Raw genomic sequence first — 23,058 nt, 5'->3', positions numbered from 1 at the left:
TTATTGAGGCAAGAGTCGGGAGATGGATCGCTGCTGCTCCAGTTCTTTCTCCATCTGAATCAAGAGATTCACCCCGTCAAGCACCGACTGCACCAGCTGCACCTGTGGATTAAAGAGCAGGCGGATTTGCAATTATACTGATACAAATATCACTGGACTACTGCAATAAACGCATAAAATAAACGCATTATTATAGACCTAAATTCTTTATAATATTGTTATGGTATTATGATTATGCATGTGCGTGTATGACTCATGAGTCGTCTATATGTGCATGTGTGTATCTATGCCAATATAATCTTTTATGTGTGTAATGACAATTTGTTACAAGATAATACGCCTTATCATGTGTTATGTACTTCTGTAAAGCTGTTTATTACAGTACTATCACACTACTGGTATTCCATTGTTTTGATGCTTGTTACTGCACGTATACTAAATCCACATGACCACATAGTTAATTCAGTTCAATTCAAGTTAATTCAGGGATGTGCCACGCCACACTGACCTCTGAGAGCCCGAGTCTGTCCGAGTTGGAGATATCGAAGATGCCATTGGTTGAGGCCGTATCCACGCCACCCGTGCCACGCCTCTGGAGGCGGAGCCTCTCCAGAATCATGTCGAATCGAAGATCCTAAAACGGCAATTGACAACTTATATAATCGACACTTGTACTAAGATCCATAGTCGACATTTTGAATCAGCAGAGAGTGAAATACGGACGCCAAAGAAGCTGAAAATTAAATTTCTCATTTTTGGATACCGTCTTTGCCATGAGTTTTATCATTTCACTTTTGATGCAGTGTAATAGTTTACTCTAAAGCCAAGAGGATTTATAAATGGTTGCGAAGGACTCTATCTTAATGATGCACACACAAAATCAAAGAGTCGAAGAAGAGGATTTCGCATACAATAGACTCTTCTTCCATTACTTTTTTGTCATAAACGCTATAAGCACCAAAATTACCTATCAATAGATGATGACTGCTAGCGATGGTGACTTATAACTGGAGGCCGAAATGTACGTACGTAATTTATATTTGCTAATCGCATATATAAGCTTATTACCATGATGATAATTCTGCTGATCGCCGTGACAAGGATACTATCATACTATTTATCATCATCATTTCATTTCATTTCATTTATTTATTGTCCATAAAATGGAAAATTTTTGTGATTCAAGTGGCATACAAAGTACATAGATACACATATTATATAAAACACACATTTCAGAATGAAGCACAGAAAATAACAACACACATCATTAATTCATAAAATGGGTATATAGCACAGTTATTCTGAGCAACAAGGTTTTGATAGAATAAAGGAAACTGCATTAATTAAATCACAGGCAGCTAAGAAAATTCCGATTGCTGTCTGTGCATCTGGCCCCGCATCAGTGGCTGACTATTTGGACAAAATTGTTGAGACTACATACCCCTTAAATGGCGAAGATGGACATTCAAATATGCATTTAATTAAACTGCCTATACGAATGGCATACACGTATTTCGTAATTTGAATACCTATATAAGCAATCTTTAGGTTAGTGGTGTTTTACAGCGCTGTAAAAATGAATTACTTGTGATTATAAGCCTCAAAGGATGTTAAAGTCCCCAACAATTTAACATGAGGTGTGCATCACAGAATTTCATGTATATTATGTGCACTTCATGTTGGTATTTAAAAAAAATAGATATTCGCCCGCATTGCATAGCGCTCTGCTGAATTTCAATGCATTTCACCTTGCTGAGCAGTGGTATTTTGAGATGAACTCCCGCACGGAGCCCGGTGCCGAGATTGGAGGGGCAAGTCAGTACATAACCGAGATGTTCGTTCCACATAAACTCGTTACCGGATTTCTTGACAAGGCGCTCGAACTGCCAGGGAAATATAGAGGAAAAAAATCCAGCAAGAAATCAACACTCAAGCCATTATAAGGGTGACACCTATCGTATTTTCTCGCTTTATTATTACTCTTCATTTGTCTTCCAACGCCATAATCTTATTTACCAAAAATAATAATTTACATTATTTTCTAATTGCTTGAGTTAGGACGGCATTTTCTATGATTAGAGAGCTCTCCCAGATACTTTCAATAATGATTTGTTTTTGCATTCAAAACAAAATGCCCCAGATAATTATGAAAGAATTCTTAATAGGCAGTAATAATCATGCAATACAGACATACAACAAAATAATGAGCATTTCCGATTTCAGGAGAGCTTTAGCATTACCATGAGAATAAACCGGATAGTTCGAATATCCGAAAATCATCATGACAATGGCAAAATAAAAGTACAATTTTATAAAAGCAGACATTGCTTTTAAGAAGATATTGTGGACAAAGAGAGCATAGAACGTGCATGTCTATTCTTTTATACCTGTGTATACGGACTTACTTGACAGAGTCAACCACAAGTATCATAAGGCATTGGTGACTCAGCATGTAAGTGATTATACAGTCAGAAGGTTTATTTCGCAATTACAATATTGGATGCGGAATACTTCATTGAAGTGGATATTGCGGTACTAGTGAGTGCGGCATCGTACGATATCCGGGCTAACCGGTGTTAAGAATGCTTTAACAATGGACTTACAACCCGGCAGTTAACCTACTCAACCCGCATCAACAAAAATGCTACTAATACAGTACTCTCCGCGTAATCGGGTATCGCTTAAAAGGGTACTCCGTTTAATTGGGTAGTAATGTAAAAATCAGTTCCCTTGCACATTAAAATCACCTGATAATCGGGTTGCCTCTCCGCATAAATGGGTAAATAATTTCTTGTAGTCTAATTTCTACCCACATTTTATCGCAGATAACACTTTAAGAAATCATGAATGTCAAATTTTCCTCGGCTAATCGCATTCTCTGCTTAATTTGCAAAGAAGACCGATCATTTGGGGAGTGATTTAACATGAAAACACATGTACCAGTACCGCCTTGCCACACGTAAACGAACATTGCACATGCAGCTGGCACTCATAATTGAATAGACAGACGGGAGTTGAACACACTTGCGCTCCTCCCTTGCTCCGCAACAACATTCACAATACGAGAAGTTTGCAACAAAAATCAGGCCATTCACCACCTCCATAATTTTGCTTTTCCCAAGTCACTTCTCGAAAAGTAACCCGACGTTCTACGTGACTGGTGCATGCAAATAGACGTGTTCATTTCGGAAAATGCCTGCGTGTTAGCGAGGAGTCTAGAGTCAAACGACAAAGTTTTCAGAAGACATATTTGTCCATAAAAAGAGTGTAAATTATTGCTCGTGACTGAGCAAGAGTAAGGTATGTATAATGTGCCGTGCAAGCACGCGTGATATAGCATACAGTGAAGGTGTTTGGTGCAGTGTACAATGCATGTACATACACATTGTGTGTGTCAATAATGAGACGCGTTCTTCTGTTAATCGGGTACTCCGCTTAATCGGGTAAGAAACGCTCTGCCCGAGCCTACCCGATTATGCGGAGAGTACTGTAATATAAAACTATCGCTTGCAACGAATGTGCGAACGGTCGTGCATAACAGAGTCAGTTGCCAACCCACAACCGATAAAGGGGTTGTCGTGCACGTTACCTCCTGCAACCCTCGGCAAAAACGTTCGAAGACGCGAACCATGTTGGCGCCGGTTTCCATGGAGATAATTCTTGTGTGATCCTCCTCATTGATCCATACCAAGAAGTTCTTCTGATTATTGTGCCTTGCAGTGGGATATGTGTGAAGAAATGATGAAGAGGAAATACATAATAGAGGTAGATATTATGACATGTATGAGAGAGGAAAAGAAAGAAAAATAAAGCAATTCAGATTTACTGCTTCAAAATTGCATTAGCGATGAAAATATTGTAAGCTCTCGCAATGAATATACTAGTAATATACTCATAATAAAGGCTTAGATTTGCGTTATTCATGTTCGGGAATCGCACTACACACATAGTCAAAATAAATGATGCAGCACTGTTATTAATTCCTATATCCTTCGGGCAGGTAAAAAGTAGATGTTATACATTTTGACTTCGAAGCGTTGAGGAGGTTGGCTATATCAACGAGACAAAAATAATCACCTTCAAGATGCCTGCAGTTCCATTATGGTCTTCCAATTTTATTCTTTTCCAACATATATAATTGTGCCTCTACAAACTATAGTGCGACTATCGAGTATCCTATTACTACTATAGACTACTTCTATACTGCTACATTCAACAACTACCACTTTACTACCATATTACTACTGCTACTTCTATGCGTTTACTATACTACTTGTAAAACTGTCACCACCGCTTCTATAGTGATTATATTACTACTACCACTATCACTACCCCTGCTGCTGCTGCTGCTGCTGCTGCTACTACTACTACTACTACTACTCCTACTACTACTACTACTACTACTACTACTACTACTACTACTACTACTACACTGTACTACTGCTACTACTATAAGGACTACTACTACATGCTAATATTTGGACTACTATTGCTATATACCTTCGATGCTGTTTAGCAGCCCGCAAGGAACTTACCAGATACCACGGGCATCGGGCCAGTCCCTGGCCATACCGGCACAGGTGAGGAGAGGGGAGACCGGTTTGTCGAAGAGAAAGTGGTCATCAATGAGTTGCTGTTGCTGGTCATCGGTCATGCTGGTCAACGAGTAGTACTGGCCGGACAGATCACCTCCTAGACCGCTCAGGGCCTGACAGACGATCTAAGTATTGGCATGGTGAGAAAAAGAACATTATTTGTGTGTTTTTGCTTTATTCTTATGTTTGATTGTATTGCGGATTTGGGATGATTTCACTCGGTTTCACACTATTAATTTGTGGGCGGATTTTTGCCTTTATACAAATATTTTTGTATCGCCAAGCTTGTATAAATCTTGCAATACTTTGACAGACTCGTAACGTTTATACACGGGCCCAATTAAACTCAAACAGATATTAGGGGGGGGGGGCGTCTACCTCTTCAACCTTGCGCCGCTCGGCCCTGCTGCAGGCTGGGGGGAGGCAGAAACCCCTGATGCTTCGTCCAGTCCTGACACGCGAAGATAGCACGTAGTTTGGGTCGAGTGACACGGGTCGGATGTGGTCGAAGTCGAGGTCCGTTGGGTGGATGTTGTTTGGGCCGTAACCGTTGTGTCGATCCTGAATGACGAGGTCGAAGAGCTCCTTAAACACCTGTAGAGATTTAATAATCAAAGAGGGTTTGATGTCAGCGCTTGATCAAAATCAGAGCAAAACCCAAATACAGATGTGTATTGAGTGAAATCAGCAAATAGTAGAAAAATCAGTGAAAATGAGGAAAATCAGACATTCATTCTTCATACAAGGATACATTCCATCGACTTGTTACTGACGCATGTTTAGGGGGAATATTATCCACCTCCTCTCAAGATTTCATTATGCTAGAAAGTGAAAATATGTTGATTTTTTTTTTGTATATTTTTGTACATTGTAAAGTGTTGTCAATATACTGACAATGATTTCCCTTAAAGGGGCATTCCAGATGATTTTCATAATTTCACGTCATGTAGTACATAAATCGACAGCTCCATGTCTAGATTTGTGGATTTTATTGTGGTTCTCGAGCAGAGAAACCAATACTCTGAAAAATCTTAAACGAATTACACTGAACAGTGTTGATGACATATGAGCCTCACATATTTCAGAAATGTAGCAGTGCAATTCCATTACAATACCACTTGCTTAACAAGTTCACCTGTGTAGAATCTATGCATGCCTTCTTCTTTTGTTCTGCTTCCTTGAGCCCCCACTCATGCATTCTTTTGGTGAGGCTGCCATGTCATCATCCTTGTTCGATGTAATTTGTTATGAATTTTGAAAACATTCTTATTCCTCGTCCCAATCACTTTAAATTCTGAAAGTCTGTACTCAGTATAACTAATTCATAGTTGTTCAAATGTAAAAGTCTGAAAAGTCATCTGGAGGTCTCCTTTAACCACGGAGCTACTGTACCTTCAAGGTTTAACCAAGAAGTTATCAAAAAACGGTACAGTAAAAACCCTTTATACTTTCTCCCTTGCCTGCACATAATCTTGCCTGCACAAGGCTCGATAATAATATGGAAGGTCTCCTTAACTGCAAACGCAAAGGACTTTTCGGTACATATCAGTTCTCAGTCCCAGAGGTCGCATTGGGAACCTTATGGAAGTATGGGGAACAGCAATTTTAGAATGACAAAGCTAGTCACATGTATGAAAATGTGAAAAGAGAGGATAAAGGGACTCTCCAGCTTGAAATGCACTGTGTCGATACGAATACTTCTCACGTCTCTATTGGCTTGCGCAGAAGACTGAATTTCTTACAAATGAAATTAATAGAAACATAAATTAGTTACTTTATTGGGTGTTTAGCCGACTACTATGACCAAGCGTTGTGGGTCCGGACAGGTTGTGGGACCGGACGCGTATTGTAAGTGCATCTGCAATGAAAATGACGCACCCAAGAATTCTCACGCCGTTTTCAGAGTATGTTGTTTATAGTATATGAGGAGTCTATATCAAGTCTCTGAGGTAAAGAAGGGTGCATATTCTATGTAAAATAGGTAAGTTTTCACGCGCGAACTTAAGACGTTAAGTGTCCGGAAACACAGCCCCCCATCATACATACCGGCATAACGAGAGAATAAAAGGAGATCGGAGTTTTCGATACGATGCACAGTATGTAAGCTTTCACTTACTTCGTATGATTCCTCGTCTCCCGCTACCATGCCAACCGTCATGATGAAAGGATGTCCCGGGTTGTCCACCCCTGTCTGGATGCACTGGTCAAGGGTCCAGCCAGAGCTAGTCTTCCTCTCGGACAGCTCCGAGTAGAGCTTGACCGTCAGGTGCTTGGCCATGATGTTGTTGTGCTTGACCAAGTCCGGGAAGCATGAGATACCGACGGGCCGGGGACGGGTAAGTCGCCGTTGGCAGAAGGAGCCCTTGCAATTGCGATTGTGGACTCTGTTGTGTCAAAAGAAATGCATAAATCATTTCGCCAATGGATGAGTCATGGAAAGAAAATTACAACTTTAGAAAACTCAACCATACACGACTCTGCAATTGTCAATACATTTTATTGCTTTATAAAAAATTGAACAATCAACAAGAGCTATGCTAGACAAAGAGGCTATTATATACGAAGAAATTGATGGTCTTTTGTAATCACATTGGAAGGCTCATCAGAAACTTGGGGGCTATAGGTTCCAAAAGATCCCCCATCCCCTCAGTATTCCTTCACGTATGCTGATCTCGATCCCAGCTACCCGTTTGATGTTAATAAGAAGAAAATAGCACTCTTCTGAAGGATGCTCTGAAAGATGAAGAAAATCGTCTCTTTGGTTAACTGAAGCTGTGAAACGGCATTAAATTACTAGTCATAGAAGGTTGTTCATGAGGAGATATCCAGAGAATTAAAAGATACTTGAATTCCACATCTGGAAAGCAATACACATTGAGAGCTGAACCAGAGGGAAATATGCGCACTTATCAACTAAAATTATGAATAATGAGTTGCCTGAGAGAGATAACCAACACCATTGCCAACACTAACTTTCGCTTTGCACAACAATACATAAAGAATTGAGCTACAACCACGGAACGTCGTCTGCAGCCGTGGTTCATAGCCGAAATCCGCCGAGGGAAAATAGGAAAATGTAGATTTCAGTTATTATGTAGCTAATTTCTCTTGCTCGCCGACACCGATAGATTGTTGCAGAGCAAATAGGGTTGAAGAAAAAAAATATGAGAATCCAACAAAGCAAAACAGCAACAACAAAAACATAGCGCTGCTCCATGCAGAAAAATAGAAGCAAAGAGTTGTGATTAGTGTTGCTGAATTTTACATGAACACAGGCCCCGGAAGAGGCATGAAACATTGTCCGACAAAATTAACTCGCTCTTCACATGCAGTCATTACTTAAATACTTAACATGAGATCACACAATAATTGTGAAGATATTCGGCAATAGCTTCATATTCACTACACTTTCACTGTAATCATTCGTTGGCTTTTCAACCTATCATTGCCTTTCTCTCTTGACAGAACCCGCTGAAATCTCGGCTTCATTCAGTGTAGACTGCATTCTCGGCACTGCAGTGACTTAGTTATCCCTTCTTTACTCTGGTTATCAACAGAGTTTGAATTAACTCCTAGAAATCAACTACATTTGTATGTTAGGTCAAAACAACGAGTTGATATTCACTCCGGTAATCCACCTGTTCGTGGAATACTCACCCGTAAATTACTACGCTGGCTCCGAATATGGCTCCCATTGCTAGCGCTGCGCATTTTGGATGATCCGCTAGAAACTGGAAAACAGCGTCGACTTGTTTTTCCATTATGATCTTATTTACGTTTTTCCTCCAGATATTACGGAATATTTCATTTAGAATGACTCGAGAATCATAGCAGATCCATTCGTTCGGTGGTGTTCTATAATTGTGTTCGCTTGTTGAACAATAGTGATTTGTTACTTTCACCGAATTTTTCATTCGCTGATCTGTGTGGGGAATACAGTGTTTTGACCTTGTGCCGCAGTTGTTGTTATAAAAATCGCAATCATAGAAACTCTTTATTACGTCATAAACGCAACAATCGCTGCGCGCAGGGTATAATACTAGTGGCGCCAAGGAGCTTCAAGCTCCTTGGTAGCGCACTATCAGTCGGCAACATAACAACGAGAAATACGCGGAGTCGCCCTGATGATTTGATGGCCGGGCACGCTCGGCGAAGAGGTTAGAATGTCACTAATTTTCATTTCCGTTTCATTTCATTTCATTCATTTATATAATCACGGCAACAAGATTCAGCCAAAGGCTGTCTTTCACCATGTCCATGCATGGATAAAAACACATAGAAATATACAATACAATACAGAAAAAAAATGAAAGGAAAAAATAATCAGATACTACAAACAAATACACAACACGGTGAGCATGGTAAGTAACAATATACAACGTAATGATTCAAAATTAAGATGGAGAGAGAAAAATCATAAAGTCATACAATGAGAAAATGCACACTTTTGTTATCAAGTATTGATAGCAAAATAATGGTTTATATTATGTTTAAAGCTGCCATATTATTATGTAAGTCGTTCCATATTTTTGCCCAGTAATAACTCAAACTAGTCTTCTTAAACATGTATGTAACGGAGGTAAAGACAGGATGTGCACATTGTTTCAGATGTAGGGAACGTTTCAGCTCAATTTTACTAGCAAGATTTTTTTTTTTTTGTCCTCAATTTGAGGGACTTTATTCAAATCAATTATTCAGAATCATGCATAAGTCAATACAAGCATAAGACAGTTGTAGTCATAGTTCAATTTACATCAAATGAAAATTCTGTATATAACGGATTTTATCATCGATTTCTCGAATACTTCTTTTCTTAAAGATATCATTACAATATAACAGAAACTCATATTTGAATTCTTTTACAATAAAGGATACAGTAAATCGCTGATTTCTGTATTCTTCCATGAGATATACCTTATAAATTGCATATTCCATGAAATTGATTATTGCGTTGGTAAAGAAATAATCTTTCTCACAAATTTCATACCCAATTACTATGATTTTCTCATCTATGATAACGTTTTTTCTTGAACATTCAAAAATAAGGTCACTGATCCTTGCCCAGATGTTTCTTATTCTCGGACAATATAACAAATTGTGCATTAATGATTCATTTTCATTACAGAATTTGCACTGTGCATTTGTGGTAATTTTCCATTTCAATAGATTATCCTTAAAAGGTACAATATTGTTTATCACTTTGAAATTAAACTGTTTTATCTTGTTGAGTTTCACTTTCAACAGTTTAAAAGCAAATACTGACTCCCAATCAAATGTATAAGGCAGGTCGAGTTTACATTGCCAAATGATGATCATATTTGGTTCTGAAACCTTCTTTTCTTTTAAACTGGTATAATACATTTTAGCTTTTTTGCTAAGGATATCAGAAACATTACTTCTTGACATTTTAAACATCTGTTGACTATTCATTTCAATTTTTTGATTACGATTTTTTGATTTACTAGCAAGATACTCCGGTGCTATTTTATACATCAAACATAAAGTATGCTTAGCTCGTCTTTGTTCTAACATTATCAAGTGATAATGAATCATAAATAAGGCGAGTTGAATACCTATATATTTTCAACGCGCAGAGCAGTCTTGAGCAATCCGTTCTGTAAGATTTTAAGCTTTTGAACATTCTTTTTCTTTATGTTATTCCAGACTATATCACAATCTAGTTTGCTCTGTGCTATTGTCTCATAAAAAAGTAGTGCTATTTCTTGAGAAAGACAATGCCTAATACGATTTAGCAAATATAAATTTCTCTCTGTTGATTTACAGAGATATTCAGCATGTTTGTCCCAACTGAGACAGCTATCAATATACTCCGAGGTATTTACATGTAATAACCTGATCTATATCTGTGCTATAAATACAAAGGTCCAATATCTTGCCTTTAATTCTCTTTTATGACCCAATCAACATACCTTCACATTTCTTCGCATTTAGTTTGGTTTTGGTTTGGTTTGATTTATTTCTACATTTTCTTTCTTCAAATACAATAACAAATTAAAACAAAGTGATACAAAGTATGCAAAAAAAAAGGAGAGTATAACATACAAATCAATATAAGAAATGTCAATTTCATAACAGCGTCAGTCTGTAATAACATATGAATCAAAGCAGCATAAGGCATACTGTATTTATATATGAACAAAGGAGAAATCAAAACAGGGGACCGTCATCATAAGCAGAGCTTGACGTGGATGAGGCCCTATCTGTACGTATACAAATATATTACAACACCAATAGATGTACACATAAAACTCTTAATCTTACATTATACACCAAACACATTTTCCTAAAGAAAAAATAACAACAGAAAAGAAAAACAGTGACAAAAACAAACAAGGCGATTACAGGAAAGCCAGTCTGAAATGTTCTGTAAATCCCTATTCAATTTAGACTCAATGTCCAAAAATTTGTCACCAGGACAATAATGCACGTGTCATCTGCATATAATGCAACGCTGTGGTGGTTGGAGACAATTAGGAAGGTCGTTGATAAATAACATAGAGGGCCTAGAATAGACCCCTGTCGTGCCTGTGGCACAACCGTACTTAGTATGTTGAGGCAAAGACTCGACACCATTCACTACTGTGTAGCGTGTTGTTCCCGCATGCTTAAATAACTTTCGAACCATTTACAGGCATGATCATCTAATCCATTTAGCCTTAGTTTATCAACGAGCATATAGAATGATCTACCGTATCAAAGGCCTTTCGCAGATCTGTTGTGGCCATACCAATCATTTTACCCATATCCATGTTATGTAAACAGTCTTCTGTAACTTTCAGGAGCGCAGTTAAAGGTCCTGTTTACCCTTGGGAGCAGTGATTTAAATAATGTTCAAGATATCACCTTTGATGTATATATTATGTAGGCCAGTTGTATCACAAAACATCCCACCATATACAATTTTTGCAATAGAGCCTGAAATATAAGGAGATACTACCACTTTTCTCATTAAACCATAGCTGTAGACGGTTTAGTCCGGAAACATTTTCATTATAACTATTGTTCACATTTTGTATATTTAACAATACTTAACATTGATTATACTGGTTCAAATTTTTACATTTGTTGTTTCTATCCCCAATTCTCATTTTAGGACTATTTTGGAGCACTAATACTGGGTTTTTGTTTCATGTGCAAATGGTAAATTATGCCTTTTATGTTGAGTGTCCAAGTCTGAGCCCGGACTGATTCACATTTATGATATTATTGTCGTTAAGGTAAGTATGTAATATTTTTCCCTTAAGGGCTCTCTCCCTGGGGCCCCTGGGGGCCACATGCTCCACATTAATGACTTTGGGTCCCTACTCCGTTAGGATGATCGCCACTAAGTTATTGGTTAAATACACACTTCTCTAAAATTCTAGCTGTGACCGGCGATAAAGATATTGATCGGTAATTTGTCGTTTGTGACTTTTATGAATATGAGGATGAACTCGGAAAGTTTTTAATATCAGTGGAACCGCATTGTCTTTTATAGACATTGATTATGTGCGCCAAGGGCTTTAATATGGTGTCCACCACAGGTTTTATCAAGGATACAGGTATGTTGGGTACCGCATGATTTATTATCGGGAAACTTATATATCTCGAAAATCTTGTTCACACACGGGTTCTAGACTGATGTTGCCAATTTGGCGTTCAACAAACTTCTGATATTCTTTTGCCGACGTGCTGATATTGGCATGCTGTAATGTCTGCTGTTGAATTAATACTCCAATATCAACAAAGAAATTATATAATTCATTAGCAATTTTTTATCTGTTGTGGGTGAGACCATTTTCACCTCCATAGAAATTGCTCCGTCTTTATCCTTTTTGCTTGACATGAGAGTTTTCAAAGACTTCCAAAATTGCTGATTGTTATTTTTGCTTAGTTTTACACTTTTCGTTATATAATCAGCCTTTGCTTGACGGATCTTTGTAGTAATTTGATTTCTCAACAGTTTGTATTCCTTCCAATCAGTATCTAACTCTGTTTTTTGCTCCAAATCTCCTCTTTAAATTTCTCTTGTGAATAAGATCCAATATATCTGATGTCATCCATGGAAATTCTTGTTTCCTGATACTTTGTTTCTTGAGAGGGGCGTGCTTGTTAATCACCTCAATAGTGATTCTTCAGAAACAATTTATGAGCTATTCACATCTTTACAACTTTCAGTCTTTTCCAATGTGATCTGATTGACGTCATTGATGTAGGAATTCTTATCAAAATATTCATAATTACGCACAACTTTACGATTGTGACAGCGATTCACATTGCGAACTCGTTATTTGCCCTCGGTACAACAAACCATAATCAGATAATGGTCATTCATACTTATGGGTATTACTCCACAATCATCAATTTTATCTTCATTTTTCGTCATTTTCAAATCCAACGTCGTTTCAGCATTTTTCTTAACCCTCATATTTTACAAGCTGAGTCAAATTATAATTCGTGATGATCTCTAATAAAAGACGTTTTGATTGCCATGAGACTATCACATCCCCAAACATATTACAATTTATGTCACCAATTATGATATAATCTAGATCTAAATCGTCTGTCTTCTACAGTACAGTCTCCAAACAGTCAAAATTATGTGCTCCAGAATTAGGTGGCCTGTACCATACCAAGGAGTTTGTGGTTGAAGCTCCTTGACCTTACTAAAACCAAAATATGTTTCATGTGAGAAAACTGTAGCTCAAGTGGCAGCAATTCTAAACTATCATCCATTAAATCCTGACGAGCAATGAAATCTAAATCCGATTTGATATAGGCTGCTGCGCACTGTACCTATCACTATCTTTACGTACAAGGTTATATCCTTCTATTTTCAATTGAGAATCGGTAGTTGCATCATCGATATGTGTCTCACTTAAGGCAAATACATCAGGGTAACTTGAATACATCTCAACTCATCAATATTTTTCAAGATCATGACTAGAAAGTGTGTCAGGGTACGACATGTACATAAAAGACTACTCTCAAGAAGATGTGAAAATAAGGAACCGCAAAGGCAAAGCTTGCAACCGCGGGTTCCTGGTACAAATACCAATGTAATTACGTTTTACAATGGAGATAGGACAGAAAGTAGCCTACTTATGACACAATAATGAAAGCTAAAATAGCAAGGTACAGATGGTATAAAAGAAAAGAGAAAGGAAAAAGGAGGAAAACAAAAGTAAAAAAAACTTACATAAAAGTATAGAAGTATACGACCATGTCCACCATCAAGTTCACAACGAAGCGCAGTTCAAATGTTTTTCTCAGTTGCGCAGTTCTCATGATCCACTTTATATTACATTTTGTTTCTTGCTTGTTTGTATTCAATTTTTTTTTTGGCTTATATATAACATCAATGTCAAGTGAAAGATGAATATAAATGTGCTGGAACAGTCCACTGAGTCTCGAGTGTTAGACCGGTGCAGTTTCAGTAATTCAATTCAATTAAAAAAAAAAGAAGAAGATGAAAGTAGTGAGGAAAAAAATCAGTGTCTTGAAAGACAATAGGGGGGCATTTCATGAAGGAACTTGTCGGATGAAATATCTGACAAGTCTCTTTTATCCGACAAGTTTTGAGAAATTCTTTAGTCTGATTGGCTGATTCCTCTGAACTTGTCGGATATAATTGATTTGTCGGACATTTTATCCGACAAGTTCCTTCATGAAATGCCCCCCAGGAGATGGAGAGCTTCTTTGAGCCCCCCTCGTCCAATGGCTGTGTTTTAGACCTCCCTAAACAGCCCTCCTTCCTCCCATTCAAATCCGAACGGAGGGAGTCTTCTTGCTAGTCACCTATAGGCACCTAGAGAACCTGACGCCCTTCGAGATTTTCGTTGGTTTGTAGGGTGAAAGAAATGATCGGTGATTTTTCCAAAAGCAATAGTCCGTAGGCGCTCGCGTTGTCAGCTTTATTTCAAACCGATGGCGATCGATACGCGTCACGGTCGAACGATGACGCACTGCACTCGCGTGTCGATTGTCTCTCATTGATAACGGTATTCGTTGCAAAGGCAACTTACATTCCATCTTACCCCCGGTTCTGACACTACCAAAGATACACACCCCGAGGCAGCACCCTTTCACTTTTTGGATTTTCTTTATCTTCAAGTCCTAAGGCAGTATCTCCTATAAAACTACGAAATACTTCGACACAGGGCGTCATTGCTGGTATCAAAGGGGTTTTCATCGATTGGTCGGATTGCTTACGCCCCGCAAAGATCCCAAGTAGCATCTTAACAACGGAGATGGACCCCCTGACTCAGCCTCGTCCGCTTGTGAGCAAAGGACTGTCCTATTGATCGATGACGTTAAATAAAAGGGATCGCACCAGCCTATAGCGGACATATTATCAATTACAACTACTTCGAGTGGTTAAAGATCTAGGAACAGAATGGCGTCTGAACAACATTACATTGCTTTTCTCCTCCTCTTACTGACAAACATTGGATGTCTATGCACACCCGTCGAATCGCAAGAAAATGGTAAGTGTCATTATTGTTGCCTTTTCATAATGAATGGCAGTATACAACTCACCCTAACATTACACAACACAAACAAATGTAAATTTCTGTCATGTATAACTATATATAGCGTCGCTGTTCATGCATTCCGTTGCCTACGTATAAAGAAGTGGAACATTAAGTTAAAAGATATTTTGAAGTAGTATCACTTCTGTACCTAAACATCAACCAGGTTCAGATGATACTCGTTCACTATTCCATCTCTTCCTCTAAAGCTAGATGATCTTGTGACTTTCCAAGAAGCAAACAAATAGCTACAAGAAATATAGAGTGGCGAAAATTTTGCATTCGATAATAACATTGAGTGGGCTTCCAAACTTCGAGATGATGTTGAGACTGAAGAATCACCAGCAAAATTACCTATTGTTCAACTGACTAAGCGGTCTTCAACCACAGATTAGCTGTTAATTGAATATTGTTATGAGGAAGCGATTGTCATTTTCGCCCAATGACAATATGCATGTCAAATAGCTCTAATTAAAAACCTTGTTGCTCAATATTATTTCTGTCCAGTCGCCATGAACAATGTGACGCTGTAAGGCTGGATGCAAAATTACTCTCATTATCTTTCCACTCGAAACACACTTTCATGAGAATGACGTCATGCGGGCCCTCATCTAAGGGGTACATGATAATTATTTTAAATTGATAATAATTTAACGTATTGGACGTATAGTCCTTCGAAAATAGACCTACATGTTCATGCAAAAGATGTTATAGGATTTGCACTTGAAATTTCATGACTCTCCTTGCACGGGATCACCACGAAAGAAAACGAGAGGAACTTTATACACAGGGTATCAACATACGTTAAGTTGTATGAGAGAGATGACATAAAACAGAATAAAATCAAGATGAACAAGTGTATGCACATGCGCAAGGTAAATAGAGAGCAAAGCTATACGTCGCGAAATGCATAATCTGTCTGACATCTTTTGTAGATCCCTTTGTCTTGTAGCAAACAATTAAAGAAAATGAACCGCGAAAAAGACAAAGCAGATCATGAGAGTAAAAAAAAAGAGAGCATGGTACGAGGTCTTATGGATGTCTTCGTTTATCGATTTTCCCATAACTTCTTGTTAACAATGACCAATGTGTATGGAAATAAGCAATTGTCAATCAGAAACCTGCGTGTCCTGAAACTCCTTAGTGCAACACTACACAGTATAATACAGGATGATGGTAAGCTAAGTATCATGGCACAATGATTTAAGTAATTTATGACAAAATCTATTTTACCATTGTATTTCCAAGTTTAGACAATTAAGGTGTGGGCAGGGTCACGTGAAGTACAAAGTGATGCAATGATGTAAGTAGCTAGCGACTGGTTAGAGGGAGTATTTAAACGGGGGAGAAGAGACATCCTGATAAGATAAGTATGTTTACGTATGTGTATGTTCCTGTCACAATTTTCTCTACAAAATGGAAAGGTACTGAAATGGAAAATAACAAATACACAGTGCAAATTCTGTAATGAGAATGAATCTTTAATGCATAATTTGTTGTATTGTCCGAGAATAAAACATCTGGGCAAGGATCAATGGCCTTATCTTTGAATGTTCAAGAAAAAATATCATCATAGATGAGAAAATCATAGTAATCGGGCATGACATTTTATTTTGCTTATAAGAAGGATTATTTTCTTATTAACGCGATAGTTAATTTCATGGAATACTCAAGTTATAAGGTATATCTCTCATGGAAGAATACAGAAACCAGTGTTCTACTGCATCATTTAGTGTAAAAGAATTCAAATGTGAGTTTCTGTTATATTGTAATGATATCTCCAAAAAAAAAGTATTCCAGCAATCCATGATAAAATCCGTCACATACAGAAATTTCATTTGATGTAAATTGAACTACATGTAGTATGATTGCAATTGTTTTATGCTTGTATTGACTTTTGCATGATTCTAAACTATGATTTAAATAAAGTCCATCAGTTTGAGGACAAAAAAGAAAGAAAGAAAAGGTACAAGTTCTTTTCTTTTCAAATCAAATACGGATTAAATGAGAGAAGGATGATAAAATCAGAGTAAATGGAGTTAATACGGAAAAGTACCAGTTACAGTAACATGTCTCTAGATGACACAAGTTTTTGTAACTCTTTCTTGCAGTGACCGTCTCCTCCCTTGATCACGGGAAGCGTCTCCTGGGCTACCTGCATTCTAGGTACGGATCAAATACCATCCGACCAGCAGGTAACCTCTCCGAGAGCGTCAAAGTCAGCTTCAGAAATCTCGTCGTCCAAGTCATCGATTTTGTAAGTTTTCATCTTTTGCTATTGTTGTTGTTGTTGTTGTGTGCGTGTGTCTGTGTCTCTGACAATTATTCATTCTCAAGCTGTTCTTCCGTTCATCTCCTGACTTCCTTTCTTCATCATCTCCTTCTTTTGCTTGTGGCTCGACATCTATTTCCGGTGGCCTGGGGCACAGAGTCACCTCTAACACCGACTACCGTGCATATTGATGTAATCCAATACCTACAACAATCTATCACGATAGTTTGAAATGGATATAAAAACGCATTTGATAATAAACCTGTGATTATAAAAATCTAATCATGAATTTGACTGGGACATAGCGAATTGTGATGTGGCGATATGATAATATACTATGGATATGACCACAAACCACCTGCGCGGATAAATGGATAAAATACTTAACTTTGTATTGAATTAGATTAAACTGAATTGAATTGAATTGAATTGAACTGAATTGAATTATGATTTGTTTTACGTGGCGGCTAGGGAAACAATAAACGATCGTTAGCAAGTAACAACGAAATCACTGATTAAATCCCTCCTTCGAAGGGCTGTAGGTCAAGGCCATGAGGTCAAGCGCCTTGTTAGGAAGATCACAACCGCGGTTCCATGACATTTGCTCATGCGACAATTACTCCCGTGAAAAATCTGCACGCTAAGCCAAACATAAATTGATACCCTCAAATATAACTCTAACCCTATAATCCTAATCATCGCATTAAACTAAAACTTTGTACAGCTGATTGAAAAATTACCCTTCATGAACGTAACCTAAAACTTAAACCCTATCACAACCCTAACTCTAACCCTAAAGTCCTTGGAGAAAATAAGACTGGAGCAATGTTGTCGCAGGAGTAAATGTCGTATCTCCCACAACCGCTGCTGTCACATAATCTTATCCACTAGCTATGCTACAACTATTACAGCTCCACTTGCAAATCCACAGTTTTATCATCATGGGATGGGGGATTGGTCCGACTAAGGAGTTCCTGTTTAGTTCTCGTTCGATGTGCACTAGTGAGGGATAAGGGACAGATCACGAGTTTTTGTCATTTATCATTCTGATAATCATTTCTTCTGCGTTGCAGTTTCCAACTAAGACAATCCTTGCAAGTACTTATTCTCACGTTGAAGTGGTAAAGTATGGTATTCAGCATTACGTATTATTCTGATCGTCCCATTTTAGGCGTTCGAATTCTTAGACGTTTACGAGACTGAAGACACTCACCTCCTTTGCGTTTTTACTCTCGTGCTCATTGATGATCATTTTTGCTTTCTTTTTTTTTTCTCTCTCTCTCACTGCAGGATGAAATATCCCAACAGATTACTCTAAACGGATGGATGAAAGCGGTAAGAATCGTGATGTAATGATTATGATCGATACCTTACCGATATTTTATCATTTTATCATTTTATCATTTTATCACACACATAAATGCATGTGAGAAGAATCTTCTGAGATGCATCTTCTGAGAATCTTCTGAGATGCAAATGCATGTGAGAAGAATCTTCTGAGCCCCGAGTAATAGTCATTCTCTTTTGTTTATCCTTACTTTTGGTCCTAATTGTACCCGTGCTCCTCATCCTGTTCCCCTTACTAGGCTTTTGTTGGGACTTACACTCAACAAGCTTTGCTTTTTAGTAGGTTCCATCGTATTTCTCTTCGCATCTTTTACTTTGATTGAAAATGACACATCGACCGTTATGTATTACTTTTGTATTCCTATTTCTTCATGTATATATCCAAGCTGGACATTCTGTATTATATTTTGTTATATACCATGTATTTTCCATCGAGAAATACGAAAATAAATTGAAATTGAAATTGAAATTGATAGCAGTAAATCTGACTAACGGAAAGGATCGCGTACTGTCAGACCACTTTTGTTCCTGCAGGACCAGTGACATGACTTTGTGAATGGACGAAACCAATGCACTGCATCTGCTGTCAGTCCAATGGAATTGTTGTACATATATAAATAAGTAAATAAATAAATAAATAAATAAATAGAAAAAATATACACATGTATTTATATATTTATTTATTTATTTGTATATACAGTTAACAACAAAATTATTCATACCCCTGGGAATTTTTTAGTTTTGAGCACATTTCTTAGAAGTGAAGGATAGAGTGATGGTGACTGGGTGTTATCGCGCAACATTTCTATTGTTTTGCAAATGAGGCAAACTGGAATTAATGTCAATTTACAGAGGACATATAAGAGTAAAAAGTTAACACCCAATCACCATCACTCCATCCTTCACTTGCAAAAAATTTGCTCAGAACTAATAATTTCTCAGGGGTATGAATAATTTGTTGTTAACAGTATATGTATATATGTGTATATGCATATATATTCTATATACAATTTATATCATATTTACATATGTATATATAGATACATACATACATTTACAGAGAAAATCTTATTTTCTCTAGCGGTGGGACAGATTGACCGATTTCTTTTTCTGATCCCGAGATCACAATCTGATGATACGTACACTCCAAGAAAAATAGGTTCAACTTTGCACCTTTCAGACCAGAAAGGTGCAAATTTGCACCTTGTGACACTGGTCTGAAAGGTGCAAAGTTGCACAGTAAAGGGTGCTCTCACTGTGACACTGGTAAAGGTGCAAAGTTGAACCCATATTTCTTCTTACAGAGTGTACTGCCAGTATATCCATGTCCATCCTGTTCTCTGTTTCCTTTCCACAGGTGTGGAAAGACTCTCTACTGCAGTGGAACCCAGATGACTACGGTGGCATCAGTTCGGTTACCATCGACCCGACGTTGATATGGACGCCGGACATCACCCTCTATGAAAAGTTGGCTTTCGTCAAGACTTTTCTTTTTAATGCTTTATATGGAACAGATTTTTGTGGATCGAAAGCACACACACACACACACGCACACACACACACACACAAACACAGAAGCACAATCTAACACTCTCACAGGATAAGTACATTGTATTTAGTTGAATCCTTGCAATTATCCAGGGTTTCTTACCCTTAACAAACTGATTACGAAGGAAAATCCAATTTCTGTTTTGCTTTAAGTTGAATAATGTGCTTAGAAAGTTAAATCGAGCAAAAAATAAAAAGTTGCAAAAATTTGAAAAACGTTGCTGTCGGTCACCATTACATTATGATCAATATGCATAAAGTGATGAAATCATTGTCTCAGTTTCCAATTTGGACTGTACAAAATTATTCCAGAATTCATGTTTAAGACATTTCTGAAGCTGCTATAGCCCCCGCCCTCCGCGCAACATTAAGATCGTCATTTCCGAAGCTATATACAACTCTGGTAATAATGAAATAATGATGGTCTCATATTGAATCGTATTATTTCAAATGTGTTTGTCATAATTGTCTCTGCTTCTCTTTCTCTCTCGACAGCGTGTCCCCTGGTTTCATCACACAGAGTGCGGATGACTGTCTGTTGTCGAGTGACGGCACGATTACCTGGTTCACCAACGTCATCACCACCAGTTCGTGCCCCGTCCAGGTCCGCTACTTCCCCTTCGACGTCCAGGTGTGCTCGCTGACGTACTCCTCTTGGATCTATACTAAAGAAGCTCTCGACCTTATCTACCCCAATGATTCGGATTCGGAACAGGTAAGGGAGCATCACCATGTCGTCAAAATATTCGTCAAAATATTGAACATATAATAGATTTTTACTACGTATAACATCCAAACATTTTGATTGGTTGAAAATGGAGTACAGTCTTTTGCACAAGGCCAAAAGATCGAACAAAACAAAGCACACACAATATTATGAACATACACATGAACATACTAGTAAGTACACATGCGCGCGCGCACACACACACACACACACACATACACACATAAATTACATACACACATATACAAACACGAATACACAAAACAAATTATCCCGATGCGTATTTATGACATACAAAATGACTCACTAGGCGTTTTCACATCAGCCCGATGTTTCGAAATAGCGCGCTATTTTCTGACTTGGGAAATTAACCCGATCACGAATTAGCGCGCTACTTGATAATGTGGATACAAATAGCGCGCTAACTGATCGAGAAAATTTCTCTAGTCCAACTCGGGAAATTTCCGAAATAGCAGGATAATTAATGAGAACTAGCGCGCTATTTCATAATGTTCGGGCTGATGTGAATAGGAAATGAAATAGCGCGCTAATTTACGATCGCGAAAAATATCTCGAGCTTGGATTTTTATCGGGCTGATGTGAAAAGGCCTTGTATAGGTTTAAGTGGGTCTGTATAATGGTGCACAAAGCACCTTCGAATTATTTGAATTCAGGAGGGAAAGCGCAGTGGGTTCGCACAATTCAGAGGTTTGTTTGTTTGTTCATATTTCCATCTGGGAAGATGGCTGGATAGCCCATATTCAGCTGTGTAAAGCTGGTCTTCCATGGGTTACAGTTGGATGTGAGGCGGGACCACTTCACCGGGTTGAACACCCTGCTCTTTGAGATGAATGCATGAAGCGGGATCTTTTACGTGCATGAGTTGTGACTCTATATTGTGTGATGGATGAAGTGCTGAAAGGAAATAATATGCATGCCATGAGAAATGACTAATGGCAACAAAACTCTGACCAATCACATTGGAAGGATCCATAACCCATCAAAATGAAATATGCTGTATGGACAATGGGTATTTTCAATATTGCATATGATCCCCATGGGTTTACAGTTTCTGTTGAGAATTATGTTGCCCTATATAGACACTCCTAAAACATCCGAGTCAGAACTGACCCGGAACTGGGTCCGTTGGGGTCATACACCGTTCCGGGTCAGAAATGACAAGGAATGGGGCCAGATATGACCCATTCAGAGTCATGAATTGGGTCAGGGTGACCCCATTCGAGATCTTCATGACCAAATTCCAAGTCATTTTTGACCCGGAACGGTGTGTGACCCCAACGGACCCAGTTCCGGGTCAGTCCTGACTCGGATGTTTTAAGAGTGGATGGTCTCTCACTCCACTCCCGTCATTGTTTTACACGATGCATTTTTATGATACTCACTTCATTTTTATCTATCGTTTACCAAAGGACGTCTACTTCCAGAATGGGGTGTGGTCATGCGAAGTCGATGTGGAGAACATAGACGTGAAATACACCTGTTGTCCGCACCCCTACTCCCTGGTCATCTACACTCTCCGCCTCCAAAGGCTGTACCAGCATTACTTAGTCAACATGGTAGCGCCGGGCATTCTGCTCTCCTTCCTCAACATCGCCGTGTTCCTCATCCCGCCCGAGTCGGGAGAGAAAATATCCTTCGCCGTGGCCAACCTTCTGTCCGCCATTTTGTTTCAGCAGCTCATCAGCGAGTATATGCCGCCGTTGGGATCACAGATACCTTTATTAGGTGAGAACCTTGCTATTCTAGCTCAGCCCCATGCTGTCTTCAATGATGGTACAGATTTATAAGACTTCCAAATACAAATATCATATCACATGGTTGTAATGTCTATCACGTCTATTACGTAATACAACTAAATAATGATAATCGTTATACAGTCAGACCGCAGCACGTATGCTAATGAGCCGATCCGGCAAGATTTATTCAGCACTCTCGTTGACGATCTTTGCGTTCGAAAGGTGTCTCGTCGTGCGAGATTTTGCGAGAGTTTAACAGGGCTATGGTTTTCACAGTGTA

The 23,058-nt window shown here is 38.4% G+C and overlaps 2 protein-coding genes across 2 annotated transcripts; one reads left to right on the top strand and one right to left on the bottom strand.

Annotated features, from left to right (window-relative positions):
* Window positions 1–15,495, bottom strand: LOC139739078 (creatine kinase U-type, mitochondrial-like). Its single transcript, XM_071649694.1, has 10 exons — window positions 15,482–15,495; window positions 14,370–14,381; window positions 9,782–9,793; window positions 6,712–6,901; window positions 4,974–5,189; window positions 4,536–4,720; window positions 3,590–3,713; window positions 1,749–1,883; window positions 509–634; window positions 1–102 (listed from the first exon to the last, which is right to left on the bottom strand). The coding sequence occupies exons 4-10, from the start codon at window positions 6,871–6,873 to the stop codon at window positions 1–3; spliced, it is 1,050 nt and encodes a 349-aa protein (XP_071505795.1). The 5' UTR covers window positions 6,874–6,901; window positions 9,782–9,793; window positions 14,370–14,381; window positions 15,482–15,495.
* Window positions 12,124–22,829, top strand: LOC139739091 (neuronal acetylcholine receptor subunit alpha-3-like). The gene is made up of 5 exons (XM_071649710.1): window positions 12,124–12,157; window positions 17,239–17,384; window positions 20,104–20,213; window positions 20,790–21,009; window positions 22,452–22,829. The coding sequence occupies exons 1-5, from the start codon at window positions 12,124–12,126 to the stop codon at window positions 22,827–22,829; spliced, it is 888 nt and encodes a 295-aa protein (XP_071505811.1).
* The last annotated feature ends 229 nt before the right edge of the window (window positions 22,830–23,058 follow it).

Source organism: Diadema antillarum, unplaced genomic scaffold (genome assembly GCF_040938485.1).
Source record: "Diadema antillarum isolate AM-2024a unplaced genomic scaffold, OU_Dant_1.0 seq00000782_RagTag, whole genome shotgun sequence".
NCBI lineage: Eukaryota > Metazoa > Echinodermata > Echinoidea > Diadematoida > Diadematidae > Diadema > Diadema antillarum.
The sequence above is the reverse complement of the archived record's forward strand: the minus strand, read 5'-3'. Positions and strand labels throughout refer to the sequence as shown.